The following is a 17,162-nucleotide window of genomic DNA, read 5'->3' as shown; positions in this document are numbered from 1 at the left end:
CCAACCACTCCGTGAGTGTAGTGGGTGCTTTTTCCGAGGCCAGACGGGGTGGCGCTGGCAACGGCCACGTTCGGATGGTTCTCTTACATACCACCGGCACTGGTATCACAGCTGCAATTTCCATTGATGTTCATCAATTTCGATTTTGATTTTCACTTGCCTCAACAGGTCTTCACAAGCAGAGTTTTGTGTCCCTAGAAGGAAAGGTATGCATAAGTGGATTGGCTACATCCCATGTTGAGGTCATGGCTTATGGTCTTACTTGGCCTCCCAGATCTTCTCATGCACAGCATACTTAAATATATATTTCTTTACTACCCACAAGGGGCTAAACACAGAATGGACAAACAAGGACAGACAAAGGGATTAAGTCGATTACATCGACCCCAGTGCGTAACTGGTACTTAATTTATCGACCACGAAAGGATGAAAGGCAAACTCGACCATGGCGGAATTTGAACTCACAACGTATCGCTGACGAAATACCGCTAAGCATTTCGCCCGTCGTGCTAACTTTTCTGCCAGCGAATCGGTTACTACCTAGTTTTGTGGTGTTGGCAGTCGGTGTTATAGGATGTGATGAGCTAAGTGGTGCACTGGTGATAGATGAAGTGGGCGGAAGACTGCAGAATGCATGCGCAGCAGGAGTTTGTCAAGCAGGACAGTTCCAACATAGACGGGAAAGCGTTAAGACGTGTAGAATTCGTGAAAGAGACCGCTGATTTCGAAGAGGTAAGGCCTTTTGTATTTCTTTCTCCCGTTGCTTCTTTTTCTGTTGTCTTCTTCATCCATCACACTACAAGTTTAATACCTGGCCACCAGAACAAGAAGAAAAAAGTTAACGAATCTGGAAAACAAAATTTGCGTAAACGAAACGGAGAGGAGGAGAGGACTTTCGGAAAATTCACACAATCCGATTTTTTCCCTCATAACTTTCAGGAGCCAATGGGGCAATGTTTCGTTTGTAGTAGCAAAAAATTTCAGTTATGTCTCTCTTTCACACATTACTCTCTCTGTCTCTTCACACACACTAACAGAAGCACTTCACTTACACAACATACTGTCTGTCTCCCACACCCCATCAAACACACACACACACGTACATCAATGCTTTCATAGCTTCAAAAGAAATTTCCTCGTCATAAAATCGCTTCCTCTTAGTCTCTTTCGCTCTCATTACTTCAAATGTTCCCGCAAAGCCATATGTAAAAAAATAAAAGTTTTTTACGGAAATCGACGGAAACGTGCTACAAGCGTGCTACTACAAACGAAACATTGCCATTTCGGCAATGTTTCGTTTGTAGTAGCACGCTTGTAGCACGTTTCCGTCGATTTCCTCCGTCGATTGTCGATTTCCTCCGTCGATTTCCGTAAAAAAACATTTGAAGTAATGAGAACGAAAGAGACGAAGAGGAAGCGATTTTATGACGAGGAAATTTCTTTTGAAGCTATGAAAGCATTGATGTACACGTGTGTGTGTGTTTGATGCGGTGTGGGAGACAGACAGTATGTTGTGTAAGTGAAGTGCTTCTGTTAGTGTGTGTGAAGAGACAGAGAGAGAGTAATGTGTGAAAGAGAGAGATAACTGAAATTTTTTACTCGATGTATGTATATATGTATGTGTGTGTGTATGTATCTATGTATGTATGTGTAAGTATGTATGTATGTATGTATGGCCGATTCAGTGTAATTTTTTACACATACTTACACACACACACACATACATAGATACATACACACACATACATACATGCAGACATACATATACACATACACCGAGTAAAAAATTAGACTGAATCGGCCATAAATACATACATACATACACATACACAGATACATAGATACATACACACATACATACATACATTCAGACATACATATACACATACACCGAGTAAAAAATTACTGAATCGGCCATACATACACACACACATACATAGATACATGCGCACATACATACACACACACATACATACACACACACATACATAGATACATACACACACACACATACATGCAGCCATAAATCGAGTAAAAAATTTCAGTTATCTCTCTCTTTCACACATTACTCTCTCTGTCTCTTCACACACACTAACAGAAGCACTTCACTTACACAACATACTGTCTGTCTCCCACACCCCATCAAACACACACACACACGTACATCAATGCTTTCATAGCTTCAAAAGAAATTTCCTCGTCATAAAATCGCTTCCTCTTAGTCTCTTTCGCTCTCATTACTTCAAATGTTCCCGCAAAGCCATATGTAAAAAAAATAAAAGTTTTTTACAGAAATCGACGGAAACGTGCTACAAGCGTGCTACTACAAACGAAACATTGCCTTTCTGGTGGAAAAATTTTTTAGGGAGCAGGGAGAGGAGTTTCCGATCAAGAAGACCACATAAGTTGGAATTTCTCCCTTTTGACTGGGTTTTCCCGATTGTTTTTCACCGCAACCTTCGAAATGATGGGAAACATCTTGTTATGAAAAAATGGTTTGGAAAATTTATGATTTTTTTTTTTTTTACTCCTCATCCCCTTTAATGATTATACCAGTGGGCCACACGTGTGCTCCATTGGTGGGATATGAGCATCAACAAAAAAATGTTAATTTAAATGTTTACCCCACCTGAATTGAGGCGGCGTGTGTGTAAGAAAACAAAAGAGCACGTAGTTGCGCTACATCCTGTTACAGGCACCACTACGGAATTAGCTGTCAGGAGGAAAGTAAAAGAAAGTGTGACTTCAATCTGACGTCACTTGTTTGTTTCCGTAGAACTTATCAAATTAAAAAATGCAAAGTTAATATATTTTCTGAAATTGCAAATTATTTAGAAGATAAAAATATAATTTTCAACTGAGAGAATTTAATGAAATATAAAACAAATGCTTTGTAGATACTTCTATTCTGTAACGTTTCAAATGCATGGGTATAGATGTTGAATTTGTTCCAATAACTTTCCAAAGATTTCGTCCTTAAATTCATAATGCCACATGAATTCAATGAGATGGGATTGAAGTAAATTTCGGGCTGTTCCATTTTCTCTTTTGTTACGATTCTTTACATGCTTCCATAAACATTCTATGTGGTTGGTTGTGGCAAATGTTACCGGATCAACAAAATTTATTGCCGGTGGCACATAAAATACACCAATCTGACCGTGGCCGTTGCCAGCCTCGCCTGGCACCTGTGCAGGTGGCACGTAAAAAGCACCCACTACACTCACGGAGTGGTTGGCGTTAGGAAGGGCATCCAGCTGTAGAAACATTGCCAGATTAGACTGGAGCCTGGTGCAGCCTTCTGGCTTCCCAGAACCCCGGTCGAACCGTCCAACCCATGCTAGCATGGAGAACGGACGTTAAACGATGATGATGATGATGATGATGATTCACAGTCAAATGCCTATATCCTAGCTGATTGAGCGTATTATACGAACGCCAGAGGTTAGAAATTACAGTTGTACCAGGCTATATACGCTCTTGTATAATTTCTAAAAGAGTGTCCGCAGTCCGATCTTCCACTGCCACCAAATACCATCTTCTAGTATCCCTTTCCAAAGCACCAAAAACCCACTGCGTTTTAACCTGATGGCCAACATTATATTTTCTTCTAACAAACGCTCTTTCATCTATCTCTACAATTCAGTTTGGCCCTCCGAGCTTAATGTTTTGTGCAACATAATATTCTGCACATATATCACAGCAAAAATTTCTCCAATCTATACGGCATTCCTGGGCTATTCCCTTTGCTAAATCTTCTTTTGCCCAATAATATAAAATATCAATAATCTGCTCGCACTTTAACTTACTATTCTCTAGAAATGTTCCTTGAAGGATGTAGCCAAAAAAAATTTGTCGGATGGCGTGATATGGTCATGTGGAAGGCCTTGCAGAAAAAGAGGATCTTTTCCTTTTGAACGGCAGTTTTCAACACAATTTCTGGCTCTCTTGAGAAAATTGTAATTTGTAAGTTTAACGTAGTTTAATTTTTCAGATTTTAACCAATCAATGGCCTCTACTCAACACTGTTCAGGAATTATTTCACCATGGTTAACAGCAGATACAACCTGCGAGAACCTTCTGTACCAAGTAACCGGCTCTGCATAGTAGCCACAGCTTCACGCATGACATGTGCCTCAACTGGCTCTGCATTGCATTCTTCTAACGTCCTATTATAGACTCTTTCAATGCTCTGTACTTATCGCACACGCATACATCCACGTTTCTGCACACACATTATGTATACATGACGGCCTGTCTATTATTATATATACATGACACACACACAGACACACATGTTAACCTATCAATAAAATCTTTCTCTTAAACATTCTACTGGTTGTGTCTCTCTTTTCCTGCTGGCATTCATACTCATTCATCCTTTTTCCTATTTATTGTAATCGACCGTGCGGCGTACTAAAGGAGACATTCTCGTCACCTCTCCTTCACACGGTCATGTGGTGTGTGCACGATTTGAATATAAAGGCACCTACCTTCTCTTCCTCGTGATGGAGACCCTTCTGTGGTAGCTAATCCTTCGACACAGCTCCAACCCGAACACTAAAGATAGCAGCTGCTCACCCAGACCCTTCGCCACCATCCTCACACGTCTTGTCATTTGGACGACCCACGTTGGAAAGGCCCAATTGACTGCTGCCTGCGCACGCCTGACAGCAGCCCCTTCCGGTTGCCCCAGCTTCCGGTCAACGCACCCAGCTGCTGACGTCATCCCACAGGTCATTCTACAAACTAAATATTAACCATTGAGTCTAGGTTTACAGGATCCGGTCTAGCTTGGTATTACACTAATTAGTTCAACATCACCTCCAGGCACATTTAGGCCTTTTTTGAGGATGTCATTTTGTTGCAAGTATTTGACCAGGCTCTCAGCAGGTGGAGTATATCATTGTACTTGATACCTTATCTTACCATATATGCAAAAAATGAAAACTAAACCTGCTCCATTCAAATTTGTCTCTGAAATGCAAACATGGTTAAGTTCCAACATCATCTTATAAATGAAACTTTTAAGATATGTGCCAAATATCAGATAAATATTGGAGAAAAAAATGGTTATATTAATTAATCATATAAATTTTTAATTGTTTTAAAAACTGTTTAAAACACATTAACTCTGTGTTATGTTAAGAAATATGTTCATGTAAAAGTTAAAATTAGAGTTTGTTCAGAAGAGATTTCAGACTTTGCTTTTATAGATGTCTCTAATTACAGTAATGTCTAATAAAATATTTTGAAATGTTTGCAAGAATTTATTCTGTATATTTTCTCTTCATATTCTATATTCTCCAGATACTATCGTATACAATATGGACTCAGCAAAGAAACAAGACATCAGTAACCTTGCCGCTTCAATTGATTATTTTACAAACAGTCTTTATCAAGCTGTGGCTACAGGAATCAATGAAAATGTCTTCATGTCACCATTCAGTGTTGCTACTGTTTTATCAATGGTTTATTTGGGAGCAAGACAAAACTCTTCCAAACAGTTTGAAAATGTTTTGAAGATAACATCAAATCCAGATTCTGTAGCTTTAGCTTTTAAAGAATATTTTTCACTTTTGAAAAACTCAGATAAACTCGTCACATCCAATTTAGTGAATCGTTTGTGTGCCAATGAAAAATTCCCTATTTCAGAAGACTACAAGAACAACATGGTAAAATATTTCTTTTCAGATATTGAAAATGTAGACTTTATAACAAATGCTGAGAAGACAAGAATAACTATTAATGATTGGGTTAAGAATAACACAAATAACAAAATTACTGATCTGTTACCAAGTGGAAGTTTGACACCTCAATCGGTTCTAGTTCTTATTAATGCTGTATACTTCAAAGGAACGTGGGCTGAAACATTCGGAAAAAAAGCAACATCATCTAGAAAGTTTTATTTAAGCTCTGACAAGACTGTATCTCATGATTTTATGTATCTATCTGAAGGTTTTAATACAAAAATAAGTGACAACTATAAAGTGGTTGAGTTACCTTATATAGGGAAAGCATTTAGTATGTTTGTAATTCTTCCCAATGAAATCAATGGTCTTGCTGCTTTAGAGAAGGAGATTAATGCTCAATTTCTCAAAGACATTGTTGACAGAAAAGGATTTCAAATGATGTGTCTAAAATTACATATGCCAAAATTTTGTTTAGAGAGTAGTTTTCAGTTGGGTGATGTTTTGAAAAAGCTTGGACTCTCTGATATTTTTGATCCTCTAAAAGCTGATTTATCTGGAATGACTGGTGCTGAGAAGAATATTTATGCCAGTGAAATGTTTCATAAAGCATTTGTTGATGTTAATGAAGAAGGAACGGAAGCTGCAGCTGCAACTGGAATAGTCATGACCTTCGCGTCAGCACAAATTTTTATAAATCGTATAGATTTTGATGTCAATCATCCATTCACATTTTTAATTGTTGACAACCGAACTAAAATGATCCATTTCATTGGTAAAGTAACAAATCCTTCAACATAAGCTGATATTGCCCTGTCAAAGATTTCCCTCTTATGGAATACTACATTGTATTATGTGGAGAATGTAACTGAGCAAATTTATTTAGAATTGTTTTTAGTAAAATGACTGAGGTCATTACAGTTGTAATCGTGTAGAACCAAGGTCATATCTATTCAATGATATATTATAATACCACATTAATCTAAATCAATATTATGAATTTGTATATGCCATACATTGACAGAAAAATTTGACACTTTTTAAAGTATCCTTTCTTAGCAAGTTTACTATTTTAACAATATATCTACTGTTGCCTGTAAACGTTATTTTCTGGTTGAATAAAGTGAAATCAATATTTGTATGTTTCATATTAATAAAGTATCTCAGTAAATATTCCATTATTATGTATGTGTTGATTGCATCTGGCTTTTATATTCTTTGTTTTAAATTTAGACATTCGAAATTTTTGAGCGCCCGTGTTCACCCTTTGTAATTATGTCTTGGATCTTGATAAACTAATTACATTGTTTCAATAATTGCGGCATTACAAAACTTTTGGAAAGTTAACAGCCAATGTACCATATACATATATATTCTCAAGGTAGCAAAGAGAATATATACCGTCTATTCTAGAATGTTCTATCTATAAGTAGAACAAGAATCAGTGAAGAAATTCCCATATACTTTTCTATTTTTGTTGCTGTTACTGAAATTCCAGTGATGGGGCTTCATTTAATATTTACAAACCAACATTTTCATTTTTAAAAAATATTTGAAAATATTAAGCAAGATGCAAACAAATCATCATCATCATCATCATCATCATCATCATTGTTTAGCGTCCGCTTTCCGTGCTAGCATGGGTTGGACGGTTCAAACTGGGGTCTGGGAAGCCAGAAGGCTGCACCAGGCCCAGTCTGGTCTGGCAGTATTTCTACGGCTGGATGCCCTTCCTAACGCCAACCACTCCGTGAGTGTAGTGGGTACTTTTTACGTGCCACCGGCACAGGTGTCAGACAGGACTGGCAAACGGCCACCAGCACGAGGGCCAGGCGGGGCTGGCAACAGACTAAAAAATAAATGGTACAAGCCCACCCAGGAGCAGTCAAATTTTCTAGGGTACAGGTGTTGCTGTATAGATAAGAAGCCCTTCCTAATGCCAACCACTCTGTGAGTAGTGGGTGCTTTTTACGAGGGCAGTCGGGGCGGCGCTGCCAACGGCCACGTTCAGATGGTTCTCTTACATACCACCGGCACTGGTATCACAGCTGCAATTTCCATTGATGTTCATCGATTTCGATTTTGATTTTCACTTGCCTCAATAGGTCTTCGCAAGCAGAGTTTTGTGTCCCTAGAAGGAAAGATATGCATAAGTGGACTGGCTACATCCCATGTAGAGGTCACAGCTTATGGTCCCACTTGTCCTGCCAGGTCTTCTCATGCACAGCATACTTAAATATATATACATATCCATCTGGATATTATATGTAAAGTAAATACATCAGAAAAGGCAAACTTTCTGTAGTATTCATGCAGAAATAATATCTCATATGGACATGCTTGTTTAAAAACACAATTTATATCAGGCATATGAAGATTGTCCTAGCAGTGGTTGGTGAGAATGCTAAATGTGTTCATGTCCTGTTAGACATTGTTTTAATAATGGAAGGCAAGGTTTATGATATTGGAGGAATATCATCTCCTTCCATCATCTTTTTGTTCTTTATGTAGTTCAGGCTTCCAGCAGGTGAAGAGAAAAGACTTCAATTATAAATGCTATTTACAACTGGTTTATTTACAGGAAAGGTAATGAAGGGTGCTGCTCTCAGCTGCCATCTTAAGCTCCGATAATGCGGGTGCAAATTGCCTCCAGCCAGTGGTGTGTTCAGCAAGCGCTGGTGTGTAGCGGCGCCAAAGAAGAGAGATTTGAAGAGGGTTTTCCCTTTATATAGTTTTCTATCACGAGCCTCGTTGTGATCTTACGCATGGCAAATGGATGCAGGTGAGGTCTCGCTCCCGTCTCGGAGATGCCAATGGCTGCCGCGAGATCTCATCCAATATGGCGCTGACTGCTTGTGCTGCTACATTGTCAATGGCACATACTCATAGCCAAGGGAAAGGTAAAGGGGCCAATACAGCTTGGCACCTGTGACATCGCAACTCATTTCTACAGCTGAGTGAACTGGAGCAACGTGAAATAAAGTGTCTTGCTCAAGAACACAACACACAGCCCGATCCGGGATTCGAACTCACAACCTCACGATTGAAAGCTCGACGCCCTAACCACTGAGCCATGCACCTTCTTAAATGAGGCAGAAATGCATCTAGCATACTTACCACTTTGCAACTAGAACAATTTTCGTCTGCCTTCGATATATATATTGTATTTTTTAATGCAGCATGTTCTTATGAGATAAAATAATTTGAGATATACACAGCAGTAAATCAACCTTTTGTGATGTATTTACATTAAGTATGTGAAGGTGCATGGCTCATTGGTTAGAGCGTAGAGCTTACGATCGTGATGTTGTGAGCTCAAATCCCGGACCGGGCTGCGTGTTGTGTTCTTGAGCAAGACACTTTATTTCATGTTGCTCCAGTTCACTCAGCTGGAGAAATGAGTTGCGATGTCACAGGTGCCAAGCTGTATTGGCCCCTTTGCCTTTCCCTTGGATAACATCAGTGGTGTGGAGAGGGGAGGCTGGTATGCATGGGTGACTGCTGGTCTTCCATAAGCAAACTTTCCCGGACTTGTGCCTGGGAGAGTAACTTTCTTGGTGCAATCTCATGGTCTGTGTCGTGACTGAAGGGGGTCTCAGACATTAAGTATGATACACAATTGGTTCAATAATATCTTTTACCTTTACAAAATCAATGAAATAGATTAGCAGTCAAATACTGGTGTGATTATAGGGATATTCATTCTTATAATGAATGCATTGTGAATGTGAATAGAATTATTATAATACAAGGTCTGATTAAAAAGGATTGGGCTGTTGCTGAGTTATCTACAATGAAGCCACTTGGAAAATTCACCTTGAACCCTGTCCCGCATGCACACTTCTGTTGTTTATAACAATGCTTGGAAGTAAAGTGTGTAGAGTGTGGTCATCTCAAAAAAAAGGGTCAAGTTTCAAATGTGCAGGATCTCCTTGATTGTGTTGAGGAAGACGAAAACTTTTGAAAACAGTTATAAGAGGTGATATATCATGGGTCTTTTGGCTGTGACTCCAAAAGCAAGTCAAAAATCAAATTCCACTTGAACAAGATTTCAAGACATCATGGAAATCTAAGAGAATGCAATGCGGCAACTGCTCACTGTCCCCCCCCCCAAAAAAAGTTCCAAGAATACTTCCATTAATGGAAACGGCACTGGATAAAGTGTGTGTCTTTAGAACAGGATTACTTTGAAGGCGATTAAATGCTGAATTGATTTGTGTTATAGTTTTCTTTTTATAGCACAAGTTCTGATATTTTTTGATCAGACCTCATAGATAAAGTGACATAATATACATCTTAACAACTAAAATAAATTCATAGAAAACATGGTCTGAGAATGTATTTTCAACTTAGCACCAAAATGCTCTTTGCTGACAGGAAAGTTTAAATGGCATAGATATTTTTGAAGAGAAGGAAGAATGGCTTTTATTTCTACATAAAAAATAATATAGAAATGGTTAATGGATGCCTTGTAAGTTAAAACAATATAAAGCAGCCATAAATTACTGTAATCAGTCAATCTTATAAGTTACACACATGTGTGTAACACGTGTGTATATACACACACACACACACGTGTCTGTATAGGTGCAGGAGTGGCTGTGTGGTAAGTAGCTTGCTAACCAACCACATGGTTCCGGGTTCAGTCCCACGGCGTGGCATCTTGGGTAAGTGTCTTCTGCTATAGCCTCGGGCCGACCAATGCCTTGTGAGTGGATTTGGTAGACGGAAACTGAATGGAGCCTGCCGTATATATGTGGTCGTCAGAATCTTCACTATCTCGTCCGGCAGCTTATTCCACGGATCCGCAACCAGGACAGGAAAGCCCCTCTCCTTCGATTGAGATGAATTCGTCGCAGATAGAGCTTTTCGGAGTGACCCCGCAGCCGACACTCTGGTGCAGGAGTGTAGAACAGCTCTTTCGAGAGGTTACACTTTCTGCTTATGATGTTGTGAGCGAGAATGAGATCACCACGGCGGCGGCGTTTTTCTAGAGAATAAAGGTCGAGCGTCTTCAGCCTTTCGTCATAAGACAAATGCTTGAGACCAAGAACCATGTGGGTAGCCAGCTTCTGGACACTTTCGAGATGATGTATGTCTTTGAAAAGAAGATTGTACCTTTTTAACCATTCAATAATTTGCTCGTGGTCTTTACACAACATTAAAAAAAATAAAAGAAAGGTTGATTGCTGTTGGAACCTCTTTAATCATAAGTCTGCTTGACCATGGCTAAATTGACTCTTAAAAATAACAACTAAATTTTTTTCTGACGCAAAGGATATTAGCATGCTAAGAGTTGCCTCCCTTATATTTGTTCATCAACTCATTCAAATTTGTTTTTTTAATTCGAATTGAAAGAAAAGAGAGAAAAAAACATTAACAATATAAAAGATTAAAATGAGCAAAAGAAAAGAAAAACCAAAACAGGCGCAGGAGTGGCTGTGTGGTAAGTAGCTTGCTTACCAACCACATGGTTCCGGGCTCAGTCCTACTGCGTGGCCCCTTGGACAAGTGTCTTCTACTATAGCCCCGGGCCAACCAAAGCCTTGTGAGTGGATTTGGTAGACGGAAACTGAAAGAAGCCTGTCGTATATATGTATATATATATATATATATATATATATATATGCATGTGTGTGTTTGTGTGTCTGTGTTTGTCCCCCTAGCATTGCTTGACGACCGATGCTGGTGTGTTTAGGTCCCCGTTACTTAGCGGTTCGGCAAAATAGACCGATAGAATAAGTACTGGGCTTACAAAAAGAATAAGTCCCGGGGTCGAGTTGCTCGATTAAAGGTGGTGCTCCAGCATGGCTGCAGTCAAATGACTGAAACAAGTAAAAGAGTAAAAGAGTAAAGAGAGAGTAACCTCACTGAGGAAACAAAGAAAAAAGGGGGAATTAAACAGCAAAAGATGGGGTGAGAAGGAGTAAGAGGTTTTACACCCCAGACCAAATGGCATGTTCAGCTGCACTCCACTGACATAACTGCAAAAGCATTGTCACAGAGAATGGCCAACAATGCTCGCTACAACAGCCATACCACTTTGCTGGGTTCATTTTTCAGACGGGCCACTGCTTTCCTAATTTAGTGGAAGGAATTAGCAGTGAGGGGCCCAAGAACACCGAAGGTCTTGATGGCAATCTGCACAAACAGACAGCAGCCAGTCAGGCTCATGCATTTGTTAAACTTCCTCTCTTCTGCGTTATGGGCCAGATGCAGCTAGAGAATGTAGCACATCATGTCCCAAATTAGGGATTTGCTTTTCCCCTATGGAAACCAATATACCATACCGTAAATCCTCAAGTATAATCCGCACTTTTTACCCAAAAATTTAATGGTCAAGATCACTAGTGCATACTTTATACGAGATTAAAAATGAAAAATATTTTCTAAGCAATGTCCGAGTCTCTATTTGCTGTCCGGCAATGTTTATTCAGACACATTTTGTGATGTCAGGCACGAAAATACCTTAAGCTAAGCCTGAAAGCAATGAAGTCATAAAAGAATCATCCATAACTTGCAGTAAGCAACATTTATCGAAATAAAAGTATTTAGAACACAGAATAACATGTAATAAAAACAATTTGCAAACATATTAACATTCCCATATAACAGTTAAGAACATCACCATTATTGTATTACGCATGTGCAGAAGTGTCTGTTCGACTAGGTGCTGCTGGTTTAATTATGCACGACTCAAGTTAGAGAAGGAGTGCGTATTATACACAAGGTTTAGGTTTTTCAGAGGTAGAGCCTCCTAAAAATCCCCTGCGTATTATACTCAAGGGCAGACTATACTCGAGGATTTACAGTATTCTGTTGGGGCACCTACCATCACCAGTCAAAACCTACTCTAGCTCCAGCAGTTGTGATGGAACAGTGAAGGCTCCTTCTGATTCTATTGTCTATAATGGCATACCAGCAATTTCCAGAGAAACTGGTTAGAGTCAATAACATTGATGCTCAAATGGCCCTAATGATCCATCATTCAAAGATAATGAATGTGGTTCTAGTCATCACTACACCCATCACCATCATCATCATTGTCGTTGTCATCGTCATCATCAACTTCTTCTTCTTCTTCTTCTTCTTCTTCTTCTTCTTCTTTCTTTCTTCTTATTCTCCTTCTTCTTCTTCTTCTCCATCTTCTTCTTTTTCTCCTTCTCCATCTTCTTCTTCTTCATCTTCTTCTCCTTCTTCTTCTTCTCCTTCTTCTTCTTCTTCTTCTCCTTCTTCTTCTTCTCCTTCTTCTTCTTCTTCTTCTCCTTCTTCTTCTTCTCCTTCTTCTTCTTCCCCTTCTTCTTCTTCTTCTTCTTCTCCTTCTTCTTCTTCTTCTTCTCCTTCTTCTTCCCCTTCTTCTTCTTCTTCTTCTCCTTCTTCTTCTTCTCCTTCTTCTTCTTCTCCTTCTTCTTCTCCTTCTTCTTCTTCTTCTTCTTCTTCTTCTTCTTCTTCTTCTTGTTCTTCTTCTTCCATTTTCTATCTTACAAAAGGTAAGAAAAAGTGAAAGTATCTGACATAAAATAGAGAAATGTTTTTGTTTCACTTTTAACACGTAATACAGAAATAGTGGAGAAGATATGATATTGCTATGGGCTCGCTCTAGGCAAGAAGTTGAACATTTTTTTCCCCCTTGAAACTACATGGACCCTAAGTAAGGCATGTGTAAAATTTGAATGAAATTGGTTATGTAGTTCTCAAGTTTTAGCGAATCATAGTGGAGAAGATATGATATTGCTATGGGCTCGCCCAAGGCAAGAAGTTGAATGTTTTTTTGCCCATTAAAAAACATGGACTCTAAGTAAGGCATGTGTAAAATTTGAATGAAATTGGTTATGTAGTTCTCAACTTTTAGGGAAACACAGACAGACACACGTTCTCAGTTTTACATATAGAGAGATTATTATTTCTGGTTCATCACACATTATACGCCGAGATCGTTAATTAGTCTACCGTACACATTCTGGAGTCAACTGCAGTCTACGTGGTCGTCGGCAGAACTTCTTTTCTACTTTATGCTGCAGTTAACTTCTATTTTGCGCTATAGAAATTTTAAAACAAAAATGTTTCTCCCATTTTAACTCTATCAGCAAGGAACGAAACTCGACATACTAATTACTTCACATTCATTGCCACGTCGCTCGAACTTTCCTCGCAAAGTCTCTTCATTATCGACGACATTCCATAGTTTTGTCATGCATTATTTGAAAGTCAAATCACGGCAAAACTTCACCATGTAGCAGATTAAATTCTTTTTTTTTTTCACTTCGTCTTTTTAGATAAAATAAGACAAGTTATTCACATTAACCGAATGTTTTTGTATGAAATAAAATAATGGAAATTATTTATTATTAGCGTGTTCATTTTCGAAAACTTTCATTCTTTAAAAAACTTGGCTGACATCAAAATCTAGATATGAGTCAAAGAGAAAACCCTACGTGGTCAATAGACCAGCCAAATCTTCCTAAAATCATATCCTACCTTGAAAATAAGAAAACGGTTAATTTCTGTATCAATCTAATAGGAGTGTCTGGGATAGCTATTTCTTTATTACCCACAAGGGGCTAAACACAGAGGGGACAAACAAGGACAGACATAGGTATTCAGTCCATTACATCGACACCAGTGCGTAACTGGTACTTAATTTATCGACCCCGAAAGGATAAAAGGCAAAGTCGACCTTGGCGGAATTTGAACCAGAACGTATCGCTGACGAAATACCGCTAAGCATTTCGCCCGTCGTGCTAACTTTTCTGCCAGCGAATCGGTTACTACCTAGTTTTGTGGTGTTGGCAGTCGGTGTTATAGGATGTGATGAGCTAAGTGGTGCACTGGTGATAGATGAAGTGGGCGGAAGACTGCAGAATGCATGCGCAGCAGGAGTTTGTCAAGCAGGACAGTTCCAACATAGACGGGAAAGCGTTAAGACGGGCAATGTTCGTTTGTAGCAAAAAATTTCAGTTATCTCTCTCTTTCACACATTACTCTCTCTGTCTCTTCACACACACTAACAGAAGCACTTCACTTACACAAATACTATCTGTCTCCCACACCCCAAACACACACACACACACGTACATCAAGCTTTCATAGATCAAAAGAAATTTCCTCGTCATAAAATCGCTTCCTCTTAGTCTCTTTCGCTCTCATTACTTCAAATTCCCGCAAAGCCATATGTAAAAAAATAAAAGTTTTTTACAGAAATCGACGGAAAGTGCTACAAGCGTGCTACTACAAACGAAACATTCCGAAAAGGATATCTTTTAATGAAATTTTATATAAATACCTTTCAAACAGCATAGATTAAGATTATAAAGAAATTTGTGGGGAAAAATTTTTAAGGAGCAGGGAGAGGAGTTTCCGATCAAGAAGACCACATAAGTTGGAATTTCTCCCTTTTGACTGGGTTTTCCCGATTGTTTTTCACCACAACCTTCGAAATGATGGGAAACATCTTGTTATGAAAAAATGGTTTGGGAAATTTATGATTTTTTTTTTTTTACTCCTCATCCCCTTTAATGATGAAACCAATGGGCCACATGCGTGCTCCATTGGTGGGATACGAGCATCAACAAAAAAATGTTAATTTAAATGTTTACCCCACCTGAATTGAGGCGGCGTGTGTGTAAGAAAACAAAAGAGCACGTAGTTGCGCTACATCCTGTTACAGGCACCACTACGGAATTAGCTGTCAGGAGGAAAGTAAAAGAAAGTGTGACTTCAATCTGACGTCACTTGTTTGTTTCCGTAGAATTTATCAAATTAAAAAACGCAAAGTTAATATATTTTCTGAAATTGCAAATTATTTAGAATATAAAAATATAATTTTCAACTGAGAGAATTTAACGAAATATAAAACAAATGCTTGTAGATACTTCTATTCTGTAACGTTTCAAATGCATGGGTATAGATGTTGAATTTGTTCCAATAACTTTCCAAAGATTTCGTCCTTAAATTCATAATGCCACATGAATTCAATGAGATGGGATTGAAGTAAATTTCGGGCTGTTCCATTTTCTCTTTTGTTACGATTCTTTACATGCTTCCATAAACATTCTATGTGGTTGGTTGTGGCAAATGTTACCGGATCAACAAAATTTATTGCCGGTGGCACATAAAATACGCCAATCTGACCGTGGCCGTTGCCAGCCTCGCCTGGCACCTGTGCAGGTGGCACGTAAAAAGCACCCACTACACTCACGGAGTGGTTGGCGTTAGGAAGGGCATCCAGCTGTAGAAACATTGCCAGATTAGACTGGAGCCTGGTGCAGCCTTCTGGCTTCCCAGAACCCCGGTCGAACTGTCCAACCCATGCTAGCATGGAGAACGGACGTTAAACGATGATGATGATGATGATGATGATTCACAGTCAAATGCCTATATCCTAGCTGATTGAGCGTATTATATGAACGCCAGAGGTTAGAAATTACAGTTGTACCAGGCTATATACGCTCTTGTACAATTTCTAAAAGAGTGTCCGCAGTCCGATCTTCCACTGCCACCAATACCATCTTCTAGTATCCCTTTCCAAAGCACCAAAAACCCACTGCGTTTTAACCTGATGGCCAACATTATATTTTCTTCTAACAAACGCTCTTTCATCTATCTCTACAATTCAGTTTGGCCCTCCGAGCTTAATGTTTTGTGCAACATAATATTCTGCACATATATCACAGCAAAAATTTCTCCAATCTATACGGCATTCCTGGGCTATTCCCTTTGCTAAATCTTCTTTTGCCCAATAATATAAAATATCAATAATCTGGTCGCACTTTAACTTACTATTCTCTAGAAATGTTCCTTGAAGGATGTAGCCAAAAAAAATTTGTCGGATGGCGTGATATGGTCATGTGGAAGGCCTTGCAGAAAAATGGTTTCAATTAGAAAAGGAGGATCTATTCCTTTTGAACGGCAGTTTTCAACACAATTTCTGGCTCTCTTGAGAAAATTGTAATTTGTAAGTTTAACGTAGTTTAATTTTTCAGATTTTAACCAATCAATGGCCTCTACTCAACACTGTTCATGAATTATTTCACCATGGTTAACAGCAGATACAACCTGCGAGAACCTTCTGTACCAAGTAACCGGCTCTGCATAGTAGCCACAGCTTCACGCATGACACGTGCCTCAACTGGCTCTGCATTGCATTCTTCTAACGTCCTATTATAGACTCTTTCAATGCTCTGTACTTATCGCACACGCATACATCCACGTTTCTGCACACACATTATGTATACATGACGGCCTGTCTATTATTATATATACATGACACACACACAGACACACATGTTAACCTATCAATAAAATCTTTCTCTTCAACATTCGACTGGTTGTGTCTCTCTTTTCCTGCTGGCATTCATACTCATTCATCCTTTTTCCTATTTATTGTAATTGACCGTGCGGCGTACTAAAGGAGCCATTCTCGTCACCTCTCCTTCACACGGTCATTCTACAAACTAAATATTGACCATTGAG

At 39.0% G+C, this 17,162-nt stretch overlaps 1 protein-coding gene across 3 annotated transcripts; it reads left to right on the top strand.

Moving 5' to 3' along the window:
* The first annotated feature begins 513 nt into the window (after positions 1–513).
* LOC115222282 (serpin B3-like) lies at positions 514–7,657 on the top strand. 3 transcript variants are annotated; one of them, XM_036511226.1, is made up of 3 exons: positions 543–732; positions 5,311–6,353; positions 7,646–7,657. In XM_036511226.1, exons 2-3 carry the CDS (start codon positions 5,328–5,330, stop codon positions 7,646–7,648), a joined length of 1,029 nt encoding a protein of 342 aa, XP_036367119.1. In that variant the 5' UTR covers positions 543–732; positions 5,311–5,327; the 3' UTR covers positions 7,649–7,657. The 3 variants fall into 3 exon arrangements, 2 of the variants coding, with proteins under 2 accessions (XP_029648312.1, XP_036367119.1); XR_003882689.2 differs by lacking the exons at positions 5,311–6,353; positions 7,646–7,657 and adding an exon at positions 3,820–3,889 and having other exon boundaries at positions 514–732; XM_029792452.2 differs by lacking the exon at positions 7,646–7,657 and having other exon boundaries at positions 541–732; positions 5,311–6,872.
* Positions 7,658–17,162: the final 9,505 nt, after the last annotated feature.

This window comes from Octopus sinensis, linkage group LG19 (genome assembly GCF_006345805.1).
Source record: "Octopus sinensis linkage group LG19, ASM634580v1, whole genome shotgun sequence".
Lineage (NCBI taxonomy): Eukaryota > Metazoa > Mollusca > Cephalopoda > Octopoda > Octopodidae > Octopus > Octopus sinensis.
The sequence above is the reverse complement of the archived record's forward strand: the minus strand, read 5'-3'. Positions and strand labels throughout refer to the sequence as shown.

What these genes read in the sequence shown, in the direction of transcription:
- LOC115222282 (XM_029792452.2), top strand. Translation starts at nt 5,328, where the DNA reads ATGGACTCAGCAAAGAAACAAGACATCAGTAACCTTGCCGCTTCAATT.